Raw genomic sequence first — 13,408 nt, forward strand, 5'->3', positions numbered from 1 at the left:
TATATATATATATATATATATATATATATATATATATATATATATATATATATGTATATATATATATATATATATATATATATATATATATATATATATATATATATATATATATATACATATATATATGTATATATATATATATATATATATATACATATATATGTATATATATATATATATATATATATATATATATATATATATATATATATATATATATATATATATATATATATATATATATATATATATATACACATATTGTTATATCAATTCATCCGCTCTCCTGAATAATTTGAAAATTTCATGTCTGTTGGTGATGCTATTCCAGAAAAATCTACAAATCCATGTTAGTTCGTAAAAAATGAAATCTGAAGTATAATAAAAACTCAACACAGCTCTTTTAGTTTAATTGTTCCTGTGGAATGTCTGTCCTGTGTTTCATGTATATTAAAGGTTTCAAGAAAGCTGTCAAGTTTTATTCGTTGTATAGTGTTGCCTGACAAGTTATCACTAGTTTATATATTTTGTTTCCAGAGTATCCAGTTCCTGGAATACGTTCGTGGCCATTCCGTTGGAAGAGTAGCAGAAGAGAATCTAGAGTCTCTGTCAGAAACCTTTCATGAACAAGAGAGAGTAATGCAGGATCTGGAAAAGAGAAGGTCTAACATTCTGGCCCTTATACAAACGGGCAGAAACCTCCAAAGGAATACTTCAGCGCCCGAATTTTTAAGGATATCAGTCCAGAAGCTAGAGACACTATGGAATGAAGTGCACCCTTTAGCTGTCGAAAAACTAAGACTGCTTAAAGGTTAGTCTTTCTGAAAAAGAAGTCAAACTAAAATTACCACAGACACAGGAATAGACGTCGAAGGAGAAATTTCAGCAAGGGCAGTCATGGGTAGAATAGTAGCGGTAGGAGTAGTAGTGGTAGAACTTGTTGTCCCAGATATTTTCATTGTGAAAACTATCATGGCAGAAGTAGTTATGGAGGGAGTAGTATTGAAAAGTGGTTGCAGTAGTAGTGGTAGTAGAGCTATACGTTTCTTACAAAGTGAACGTCTTATATTTATAGGTCAGATAATCTCCTTAAGTTAACCTATAAGGCTAAATTTCCCTAGAGTTCAAATTATTACTGAATTTTTAGATGTTATTAATCGAATTACTAGAATTGATTTTTGATGTCTAACACTTATTAGTTTAGGATATTTCGCCAAATAATCCTGAATGATGAAAAGTCGACATTGACACACTACGTTATTATATAGGAAGTCAGGGAAGAGGAAAAGAGAGATTTGATATCTTCAGATGGGACCTTCCAGTTATACAGACCAAAAATTATTGTGTAATTTCGATTCTAACGAGGCATAGCCCATTCGGTACTAAAATGCTTCTGTAAAGCCCCTGTTTTCAAGTACGTTATTGGTATAATTTATCATCTTATCTTTGCGACTGGACTTGTCTAATTTTGGCACCGAATGAGGATGACCTTTACCATCTTAGCACCGAATTGAGCTCGTTTTCGAATAAGTCAGAATGCACCGAGCTAGAACTAAGATGATTTTGCAACTGGACAATCCACTGTTTGAACTTTGACCAATGTTTACTCTTAGCTCTGTTGACTGAGCTAGGACTGAGTTTCTATTCTTTAATGAGTTAGGATTTAGCTTGCTTTCGCACAATCAGTAACTCGTTATTTTTGCACCCAAGCAGATCTTTCGTTTTGGCCCTGAATCAGGTCCTGCCTTGTTTTCGCACGCCTGGTCCAAATTTTGCACCTATAGTAATTCCCCTTTAAATTCTTTACGTTATTCATGTTTTAGAAAGACGTATTATGCAAGCTTTTGTACTAAACTTTTTCTTTGGAAAATTGATTAATTTCTCAATTTGAGCCTCTTGCCCTGCATGAACTGTGTCCCTCACCATGGAAATATAATCTTTTTATTCTAGACCAATCCGAATGGAATGTTTATCCTAAGGTTTTGATCGGTTTTACCTTGCGGGACCATAGAGTCACCAGGGTGCAAACAAGAGGCATTTAAGGATGGCTGATTGCCTCCCGGTCATTTTAAACTATTAAAAAGCGTGCTTGAACATTCAGTTTCAGATTTAAAGGGCTCTTAAATATTCACAACCATGCGTTCTTTACAAATCGGCCGGGCAAAGAAAAAAGAGAAAAAGAATGGATGGAGGATATCGTTATTTGTTAGGTCAATTCTATTCAATTGATTCTGATATATGATTTTAAAATTTTGTTCTTGTAGTTTCGCTTACTGCCGGTGAAAGTTAGTTGTTACACACCGCTCAATACTATAAACAGTTGAAAAGGAGGTATGCGGCCTTAATTAAGGTCAGTCGCATTAATAGGACAATAAGTACTAAGATATACAATAAAAATTTTTGAAAATGGAGAAACTTGATGTAAAAGAATGCACAGGACAAAGGCCTGTGACTTATCTGGACCCCTAGTTTGGATCCCGGAACCTATTTTTCAAATCTTATAAACAGGAACCTAGTCTGAAATAAACGATCTTAAACATGAGACATATCTGTAAATATGACACAATAGATGCGACCCTTTATTTCAAAAATAGACCGCTTTTCACCTTGCTTTGATATAAACTCTGTTTTAGCTTGAGTTACTACTAGATTTATATAGAGTACAATCCCTAAATTCTTTAATTGCCTCCGGAAAAAAATGATCAGAAGTATATTTAAAAATGTGTAAGCAGTCGTCCAACGGTTACGACTCCCTAAACTGAAGTCTGTGAAATATTTCAGTTCCAGTGCTACCCAAAGATACTTGATTCTGAGGAGGAGGGGTAACAGTCTCGCTGATTGTCTTTATTTATGTATCAATTGAAAACGGAAATTTTGGAATGGTTACAGATCTTAGAAAGCCATGGTTTCCATTCGTTGTGATATAGTAGACAACGGATATCTGTCAACCGTTAGTTTCATTATTACTGTTGGTACATTTATTTAAATGAATTTATCTAAGTTAATTTATAATCTGATGTGTTTATTATGAGCATAAGTAATTTAACATTCCTTTTCAATTTTTTAGGAAGCTTTTGTAGTTAGTGCAATTATTCTACTGTAAAATTTTTCAGGTTCACAACACCTGTGGTCAGAGTATACAGAGCAGAGAGATGAAATAGTCAAACTTCTATGTGAGGCAGAAGAAAGGCTTGACCATAGTTTCGAACGTATTGACCCCATTCAAGCCATTGCTGAGCTAAGAGCACGTAAAGATGCGAGTATTCAAATGAAAGTTGTAACAGAAGAAAGCTTGAAACAACTGAAAGAATTATTAAATGCTCTTTCTAAAGTAACAAGCTCCAATGCACAGAGACAATTGGATGGTGAAGTGAATGACATTGAACACCGAATGGATAATATCCAGCAACTAGCAGATAGTAAAATAGCTTCACTGGAAGACTTGACAAAACAGCTGCACAATTTTTCTGGTGAGCTAGAAGGTCTAAAAAACTGGATGAAAGTTGCGAAGAAGACAATTGAGCAATTAGTTAATACGGCATTATCTCCAGAAGAACGAGTCACACGCACAACCGAACTGCAGTCCCAGGTAATGCTAAAACTAAGAAAGGTTGAAGAGATGGAGTCTAAAGCCAATAAGGTTAATCAAATAGCGGCACAAGGAGTCCCTGGTCTCTCTATTTCAGACGTGACTGTTTTAAAAGACGTTATAGGAGATCTTCAAACTACTGTCGATCAACAAACAACAGCTGTAAAAGAAGACCTAACTTACTGGGAAGAATATAAGGCAAATGCATCTAAACTTCGCCCTTGGCTAGATACCACTGAAGTTGAAATTCTAGCTGGCACACCGAAAGTTGATGAATTAGGACAAGTTCAAGAGGAAATTTCCAAGACTGAAAGACTCCAGAGAGAATGCCAAGAAAAATTCACTTATCTTGAGGCTTTGGCTGGAGCTAGTGAACAAATAAAATGTAAAACCAGTGCACCAGATGAGGTAGAAGCGTTTTCAGCTCGATGGAAATGTATCAGTGATTCTCTTCATCAGCAAATGACACGTTTAGTAGAATTATCGAACGCTTGGAACAGGATAGAGCAAAAGACTCGAGAAATTCTTCAGTGGATAGAAAGCTCTGAGGAAGTAAAATTGAGCGATCTGAATTCACCCACAATAGAAGAATTAGAGAAACACCTTGAAGCTCTCAGAGAAATTAGCAATGCTGCTTCTAAGCAACAAGCAGAAATAATTGCGTTAACAATAAATTGTGACAGCATATCACCATTTCTGTCGCCAGAAGGACTTTCAAGCCTCAGAACAAACATTTCTGACCTCAAAAACCGAGTACTAAGAGTCGCCGAATCATCTCGGACTGACATAAACGTCATTTCCGATGCCCTTGTAGCGAAGCAAGCTTTGGAAGCTAAGTATAACGAGACAAAACACTATTTTGTTTTGCAAGAAGCAAGACTTGACCATCCTGATGAGCTCTCTGTCAACTCTATTGATGACTATGTCCATGAAAATGAAAATGAGCTCCAATCAGTGATGGATACCATGACTAATTTTCCTGATTTAGGCACCAAGCATAAACAGGAAGAGACAGATCTACATAAACTGAAAGAACAAGTCGCCCATAAAATATCCACTCAAATTGATATACTTAAACAGTGGTCTGTAGTTTGTAACTGGTACAAGGAAAACAAAGACAGTTTGGAGGATGCTAGGCAACAGCTTAACAACCAGAAAATTCCAGTCACAGACCTGGCTCAAATAGCTTCCGATCTTGATGAATTAGAAACCGAGTGCAAAAAGAAGCGTGAAGACTGTAACCAGCTTGAGAGGTTAAAGCAAGAACCCAAATTTATCATAACTAAAACACCAACAGGTCCACCCATTGCTCTGGAGTCCTTAGTCGACGAAATCGAGCATATGATTGTCGACCTAAAACAAGCCATTGGGGAAAAAATTGGTAGCATCAAAAGTTTAGATGAAAAGTGGTCCCAGCTTAGACTCGCGGAAGAAAAACTCTTAAGCTGGATTTCTAGCTGTACTGAAAAACTAAATGAGCTCAAACCAACTGAAAGCTCATTAGAGGGTATTACTAAAGTTTACCAAGCAATCAATTGTTTGACGGAAGAGAGCTCCTTGAACGTCGCATACAAGGAAAAAATCAACTCACTCGGAAAAAATATTGTTGAGCTTGATTCAAGTTATAATAACACTGTCCAAAAAGTACTGAATGAAATATCTGACTTTGATTTAATTGATAATTGCTTGTTGGAAAAACAAAGGCAGTTTAATGACCTCATTTTGCTGTGGAAGAAGGCTTTTGATACGAAGTTAATTTTTCAGTCAGTATTGTCTCCCTACAAGGACACATTACAAGAAGTAAAGGGCACTATTGCTTCCGAGCCTTCTGAGGCCGCAGCATTGGCACTAAAATTAAAGAAGGTCCAAGATTTTGCAAAATCCCAAAAACCTGCTTTTGAATCAACCGTAAAATTGATGACTAGTCTTATCAGTGCATTAAAATGTATTGAAGACTTTGAGACAAACGATTTAGAAGTAGAAGTTGATTATTTGACCAGCTTCTACAATAGAATTGTGAATGAGGCATCTATCTTGCTACAGAACCTTGAAACACAAGTTGTAATTTGGCGCCAGGCACAGCAAATTAAAGATGAGGTTTTAAATTGGGTTAGTGAAACAAAAGAAAGCTTGCAAGAAGCTAAAGGATGCCTTATAGAGCAAGAGCTCGTTAATATTCGCTTGTCTAAATATCGCAATGAACTTCCAAGCTATGAAAGTCTTATTGCTAGCTTGTCTGATAGAATAAGACAGCTGGTCAATCTTAATGAAGAAAGGTCTATTCCTACCCTTAAATCTTGGACTTTAATCATTGAAAGTGAGCTGCAAGATTTAGAAGACACAGCTACGGAACTGGCTAGCACAGCTAAAAACCTCAGTGAGCAAGAAAGTGTGATAAGGGACAGCTTAAAACAATTAAATGAGCTTCTTGGATTTCTTCGGGAAACTGTGTCAAAATGTGAAGATGTATCAGGCGAAAATCATAAAGTTATGGAGAGACTTCTGACATGTAGAAAATTTAAAAGTGAGCTCTCTGCTTTCCCAGGAAAATTTAAAGAAGTTAAAGAAAAAATTGCCGAGTTAAAAGAAAACTTTACTTCGACAGATGTTGCTTCTTTGATAAAAGAAGCTAATTGCGTCCAAAAACGTCATGATTCTCTAACAGCCCTCACGGAAAAAGTCATACGCACCCTTTATCTGCACATTGAAAAGAAATACAACGATTGTTTAGGAATCCTTCAAAGGGGTTTGAGCCAGAGTGCAGAAAAGCTAAATTGGTCCCATGTTGACGAAGCAACAGACGTATATAGCGTGAAAGCAGCCCTTCAGAATCTTGAAGATGTTCAGGCTTCTGTCGATGTGATGGAAAAGAAGTTGATGGACTTAAGAAATGCAGCTACCCTATTGAAAAAAGTGGTGGAACAAGATTACGTTGCTCAAATTGATGAAGCGTTGGATTCAGTTCAAAATAGGATTATTGAAATTCGGACTCTTTGCAGTAATACGATTGAAGAATATTCTAAACAAGTTGATCTTTGGCGCAAATACGAAGATTTGAGCGAAAACATTGCCTCATGGCTAAGAAACATTGAAAGTATTACTCGCCAAGAGTCTGCAGCCCCAATAGCCTTGTGTGAAGTTAAAGAAAAGATCAAAGATGCCGAACCCATTGTCGTGGAGATTGATGAAAAGAGGGGACAATTGCAAGAATTAGATTCTGCTTCCAAGAAGCTGGTAGAAATAAACCCACAGGTGCATACTCAACAATACGTTAATCATCTCAGTATTAGGCATACTGCAGTTCAAAATTTTTTCTTGGATCTCTTTGAAAGAATGAAATTTGTTCAAACTAACTATGATAACTATATCTCAAAAATAGAAGAAATTAAAAACTGGCTAAGTTCCTATGAGTCAAGCTTAAGGGAACATGAACAGGAAATATCGGCCTCTGGTGGGAAGCCCACTTTGCTCTATCAAAGCAAACTACAAGCGCTCAAAAATTCTTTTAAAAAGAAAGAAGAAATATTGGATAAGTTTGGGAAAGCGCAAGAAGCTGGAGAAGCTCTTTTTCCATTTACAACACCAAGTGATCGTGAAAATCTTCGCTGTGAGTTGCGAAGGCTCAGGGACTGTTGGGAATTGCAGCTAGACAAGCTTAACACTCTTTATAAAAAGGTAGAAGGAATCCTCATACAACTTTCATCTTTCGATGACAATTGTCGACAAGTACAATCTTGGATTGATGAAGTGGAAGCAAGGATTAATAGCAGTCCCCAGCACTTACCGACTATCCAGGATATGAAGACAACCCTTCATAATTATCGTGGAATCTGTCAGGAAATCAAATCTCACGAAGTGATTATTGCTAGTTTAAACAAAAGGCTTGAAGAGATACAAGATCCAGAAGCAATCATTAAAGTTGGTAACATCTCTTCTTTCTATGGTGAACTAAGATCTAAAATCTTTAAAAAGACAAATGAGCTCGAAACAATTGTTAACAAATACGAAAGCTGTGCAAAAGAAGTTGAAAAATTACGAGACTGGTTAACGGAGCTCAAAACAGAAACATCAATTATTTCGGAAACGAGTAGTGAACTGTCCTCTGAGAGCCCGGATATAGAAACAATTGAAAGAGTAATTTCCAAGAAGCCTGAATGTAATTTAATGATTTCTCATTGCGTTGAGCTTATCGGAGATGCCTTACAAGCTGAGGATAGTCAAGTTTTCAAATCGTTATTAGACGAAGTCAATGGATTTGAAAAGAGCTTTGCTACATTCATTGACGGCTGTGAACTTAAAATTAAAGAACTTTCTAAGGCTGGTGAAAAAACAGCCCAGCTGGAATCTGATGTAAATGGTCTGATGAAATGGTTAAAGCTAATGGATTTGCAGGTTAAAGATCAAACTTTGAAGCCAACTGTTGAAACTAAGCGAGATCACCTTGAGAAACTTCGCTCACTAGAAACCGCAGTTGCATCTAAAACTCAAGAATTCCAAAGTATAGTCGAACGGTGCCAAACATTGGATTCTGACCCAGTAATCGCAGCTCAAGCAACGCAGCTAGCTTCTCGTCACCAGTCATTGAAGAATACGAGTAAAGTAAGTCTTATTTAACTATTATATTTTTTCTTAGAATTCCTTTGCCTGCGTCTCATCTCTAATATTGTATTTCTCGTGGAACATGGTTAGGGGTACTCTTGATCAAAATCATTAGTAAACTTCATTAAACTTGAAATTGCCGCCGTACTTTCTATCAGTTTGCACAGTATTTAAGGATCTAGTTTTTTTTTAGTGTGGGATAGGCCCACCTGCAAAATAAATTTTGATTTGGTAACATATTAATCATGTAAAGGTTTAAGTACGAGTAATTATACGTAATGCTCATTGTTATAAGTCATTACGTCTGAAAGCTTCTGCAAGGTTATATGGTTCACAGCTTAGATCAGGCTATCTTAGGAAAGGGCAGATGCTAAAACCATGTCTTTGTTGACTTGTTAGAATGATCAAATAATATTCATCTGGTTGGATCAGCTTCTCGTTTTGTGTACCTTGGCTAGGTATCTTTTTTATAGTCCTTGGCCAACTGTGCATGAGAAGGACAAAGGAAGATAGTTCTAACTGCCGGTTTGACAGTTAAACAAAAATGGCATCAAACAGTTCGTGGTAACGGACCGTAAATAAGAAGTGACCAGGGATAATAGGAGTTTGGATAACAATATATACATCAAGAGATTCTGATTTTATGGAGATTACAAATATACATAATTCGTCAAGTTTGAACTTACGCATCAGAATCTAGAAGCCCTAGAACAATTTACCAGATCTTCGAAAAAGGGGAGGAAAACACCCACAAGTGGCCAATTGATCTTGATGAAAAATTACAACATTAATAGATTCAGCACATCATACAACCCTATTGTAGAGGTTTCAAGCTTCCGTATACAAGAATTGTGGAATTTTACATTTTTTAGAAGGAAAATCTGGAATTCAGAGATGCATGTTTTTTTTATCGAGGAAATAGTCCTAGAAAATCGAATAACGGAACTTATTCACGGTGGGGGGAAAGGGGTCAGATGCCTCAGAGAGTTCACTTTAAGGTTTAAATATCCAATTTTCCACTGAGTTCTCAGATAAATATAAAATGATTTTTGAGGAAGGGGCGGTTGTGGTGGTGGAAATTGATATCTAGCCCCTCTTAATTCTCGGAAATACTTTATATACTCCTTTATTATTGGTGCTAGGTATTGGGGGGGGGGGGGAGAGAGAATAGGGACCCTCTCATTGCAATAGTCGTTTTCTATGTAGCATAAAATATTACATTTACCTGCCTAGGGGCACAGAGGTGAAATCGGGAAGCTAGGGTATCATACAGACTCCCCAGAAAATTTATTGGGGGATAGGTGGCAAGTGCTACCAGTAGTTTTGTTTAAGCAATATTTTGAATTGGTTAATTTATTGGTACCAATTCATTTTCTATACATTTGAAAATAATTTCCTGTTTGAAGCAATAGCTGCAAATTAGTAAAAAGTGAACGGGTGGTCAATTTCTTCCGAAATCGTGAGGGGAGTAGCTGTTTTCGAGATATTTTAGAATTTTGCGGACAGAATTTTGATATAGGAGTGTTTTCTGACAGGGTTACAAAGAGGCTCGGTTCGGAATCTAGGAATTTTTGTTGCCCCTGGAAGATCCTTACACAAAAGTTGAGTTCGACCTGAATCAAAATCTCCAAGGAGTAGAAAAATGGTGTCAACTACGGATAACTTCCATCTTCCTGCATATTAGCTTGTTATCGGTCATGTTTTCAGTTTATCCATCAGAGGACGTCAGGTTTCGTTGATTTCAGTGATTAAAGCCAGTGCTTAGTGCATTTTCACTGCAAAAATCCTGCTCTCCTCTTGCATTTAAGCTACCATGTTCGTGTGGTGCTCTGATACCGCCACTGTTACATTAAAGTCAACCAAAATGACATGCTTGTAATTTTTTTTCGGAGGTTGGCTGGTATCGCTCTGTAACTGAAAGTAAAATCGGTCCCATTATTCTTCGTATCGCACAGAGTCCGGTTCATGTTTCTAGGTGATTGTGAAATTTTCGCCGGGTCTTTTTGACGAATCGGTGCTATTCTTTTGTATACTCGAGTGGAAGTGATCAGAACGCTTTCAAAGGCAGGTGAAAAGATGTTGCCGAAATCCTGCCGATGGCCGCCACCAGAGCAAAAAGGTAGCTCCAAGGATAATTTCTTTTCGGGTTCGAAGGAGGTACATCTTACACATCTCAAATATACCCCATTTGCATTGTTCTATTTGCTCATTAGTGCTAACGTTTATACCTTATTGCACATTTGCGAGCTAAATAATAGTGGAAACGTCAGCGACCTTTTTGTGGTATCAAGGGGAGAGAACGGAGCTAAATCATTAAATATTCCATGTTTTCAAACTTTAAATAATAGGTCCTTAAGATAAATATACAGGGGGGGGGGGTCCTATAACATCCCTTCATTTTTAGGAATGTCTTTGGTCTAAATGACCCATATGGGTGATGCAAGAGCATTAGCTCCCCTCTTGTTGTGATAGCGGCAATTCTTAGCAGAAATCACGGGCTTAAATGTAGAACAATGTGAAATAAAAGTAGACCATAAGATATAAAGATTAAGGGGGATTAAGAGAACCTCACTCACCCTTGTATTTTGGAAAATTCTGAATATCATAATATAAATGAATAGAGATATAAATTGTGGTTTCTCAATTGAAAGTAAAGAGCAGCACTAAAAAATTAAACAAGCATAAACTATTCTATATATTAGTGAGACTGCCACCCCATTGAACTCCCCCCTCTTTTTAGGTTAGAGTTACATTGATGTTTATAGAAATACTCAGGAAATATTTTCATATGAAAGTATAAAAGTAAAAGTTATTGTTAATTGAAAGTGTTTTGTTTATGGATTGTCTTTGAAGAAGAGTTCTTTCCGGTGTCGAAACACAGTGGTAAAAAAAAATTACTCTGCTCTTGTGTTACAGCACTTGAAATGTAACCTTTAGAAATGTTTAATTTTAGTTAAAAGAGTAGAAGAGTAGTTCAGGATGTGATTGCCTTTCTCGCCGTTAAATGCGTATGTGTGGATAAACAGTGTTTACTCTTAGTTTTCACGTCACTCTTTAATTTCGTTTGAACTTTGATTGTCTTATTATCAGTTAAAATCAAAGACCAAGAATCTTATGGTGTGTAGATTTGACTATCTACATATCTTGTAGTTTCTTCATAGACTTGACTATCTATAGTTAAATGCAGAATATAAATTATTTTCTTAGCAAGTTGTCTTTCTTTTTCTTCATTTTTTGTCTTAATCACTATTTACATTTGTTTTTCCCCTAGGAAATGATACTTCGCTACGAGCAATATTTAAAAGAGAATATTTCGTTCGATGACCAATTTAAGAAAATGATCGAATGGATAGACGAATCGGAAGATTTCCTAAGAATGTGTAGTGAAATCGTTGGGGATATGAAGGTTCTATCAGAAAAGAGGGCAAAGCTTTCAGATTTGAATGAAGGAAGAAGTGAAGCTTCCATTGAAGTTGATAATCTAATTGAACTTGGTGAAAGACTGTACAGTCACACTGCGCCAGAAGGAAGAGAATCTATTAGGCAACAGTTGCGAATGCTACGTGATCGATGGGAAATATACAGTGATGATGTTGAGGTGTCGTTACAAAAAATGGATGCATGCTTGGAACAGTTTGCGGAATTTACAACTAGTCAAGAAGAGCTGACGAGGTGGCTTCGAGATATTGAACAAGTGATGCAGCAGCAAACTGATCTCAAGGGTACCTTGCAAGAAAAAAAGGCTCAGTTACAAAACCATAGACTTGTTCATTCCGAGATAACGACTCATCAAAACCTCGTGGAAGCTGTTTGCTCCCGTTCTAAGAAGCTTGTTGAACAAACGCAAGATAAGAGCCTTCATGTGTATATTTCCTCCATCAAGCAACTATTTGTTGATATTGGTAAGAAGTCGAAAGATTTAATGGTTAAGTTAGAAAATTGTATATCAGAACATTCTCAGCTTCTTTTACTGACGAACGAGTTTCAGAACTGGGTTTTGCTGCAACGTGGTAAATATCAGCCGTGTCAAAGCCCTAGCGGTGAAAGAGCAGAACTTCATCGCAAAATGTCAGTGATAAAAGAGCTAAAATCAAATAAGCAATTGGGAGATAGCCAATTGACAATGATCAATAGCTTGACCAAACGTGTGTGTCATTCTACTTCATCAAAAGGTGGAACTATTTTACGGAAGTGCGCTCAAGAGCTTGAAGAGACATGGACAAATCATCTGAATTGTTTAAATGCCTCGGAAGAACAAATCTTAAATGCTTTGTCTTTATGGACTAAATTTGAATCAGGGATGGAGTTATTGGGTTCTTGGTTTAAAGACAATGAAGCAGTATTTCGACAGATGGATCTCCTTAGTACTTTAGACGAAAAGGAGAAACAATTAAGCTCTTTTAAGAAAAAAAGAGAAATAATCATCCAGTATGAAAAAGAAGTAGATAACTTTGTAGATCAAGCCAATATACTCCTTACTATTAGTGGAGTTGAGCGCATTAAGCCATTTATCATACAGCTAAGCAATAGGTATCAAAGCTTGCACATATTAAGCAAAGAATGGATTACTAAATGGGAATGCGTAGTCACCGACCATGCCACCTACGAAGAAAAGTTTTTGGATCTTTTGACTTGGATAGTTTCAACTGAAGAAATAGTAGAAAGTGTTATCAAAGGTAAGCTATTAGTTACTTTAAATCTTTTTAAGCGTCTCTTTTAAAAAAACAAGGATAAATAAATAAATTCAATCAAACACCAACTCAAATCGTAAGAATTTAGTATAAAACTCAAATATGTATCCAGGATGGGGGGGGGGGCGGCAATACCACTTAGAAATGCTCGGTTTGGCCATGGTTTTGTCATTTTCTTCTTTCATTTTTTCTTTGTAATACAATCATCTAAACCAACCTTTAGCGCTAGTGTTTTTTTAATACTGTCGTAGCCATCTTTAGACACGTGCGTAAGGAAATAGGTAAAGACTGAACCCACACCCCACTAAGTCTTGTAATATCTACGATTTGTCGAATTCTCTGCAGTGTTTCTATAATCAACCTGTCTTTGCTGCCTTGATGAATACACCCACCTCACTTTTCCCCGCTTTTTGTTTATTAAGTGGTAAAAAAACGTCATTAACTGGATCTGATCAAATTTGATTTATGCCTTACTATTGTTCCTATTTTCATTTCCTTTCCTATTTTTTCATTTCATTTCCTGCCT

General features: G+C 36.4%; 1 protein-coding gene across 1 annotated transcript in view; it reads left to right on the forward strand.

Annotated features, from left to right (window-relative positions):
- Positions 1–13,408, forward strand: part of LOC148956437 (uncharacterized) — a 570,204-nt gene that overhangs the window by 162,400 nt on the left and 394,396 nt on the right. The window contains 3 exon segments of the mRNA XM_089090886.1: positions 541–814; positions 3,117–8,191; positions 11,463–12,867. Of these exon segments, the coding sequence (XP_088947012.1) occupies positions 541–814; positions 3,117–8,191; positions 11,463–12,867 (6,754 nt within the window).

This window comes from Artemia sp. Qi Xiang Cuo, chromosome 1, assembly GCF_049724085.1.
Source record: "Artemia sp. Qi Xiang Cuo chromosome 1, ASM4972408v1, whole genome shotgun sequence".
In the NCBI taxonomy this organism is placed as follows: domain Eukaryota; kingdom Metazoa; phylum Arthropoda; class Branchiopoda; order Anostraca; family Artemiidae; genus Artemia; species Artemia sp. Qi Xiang Cuo.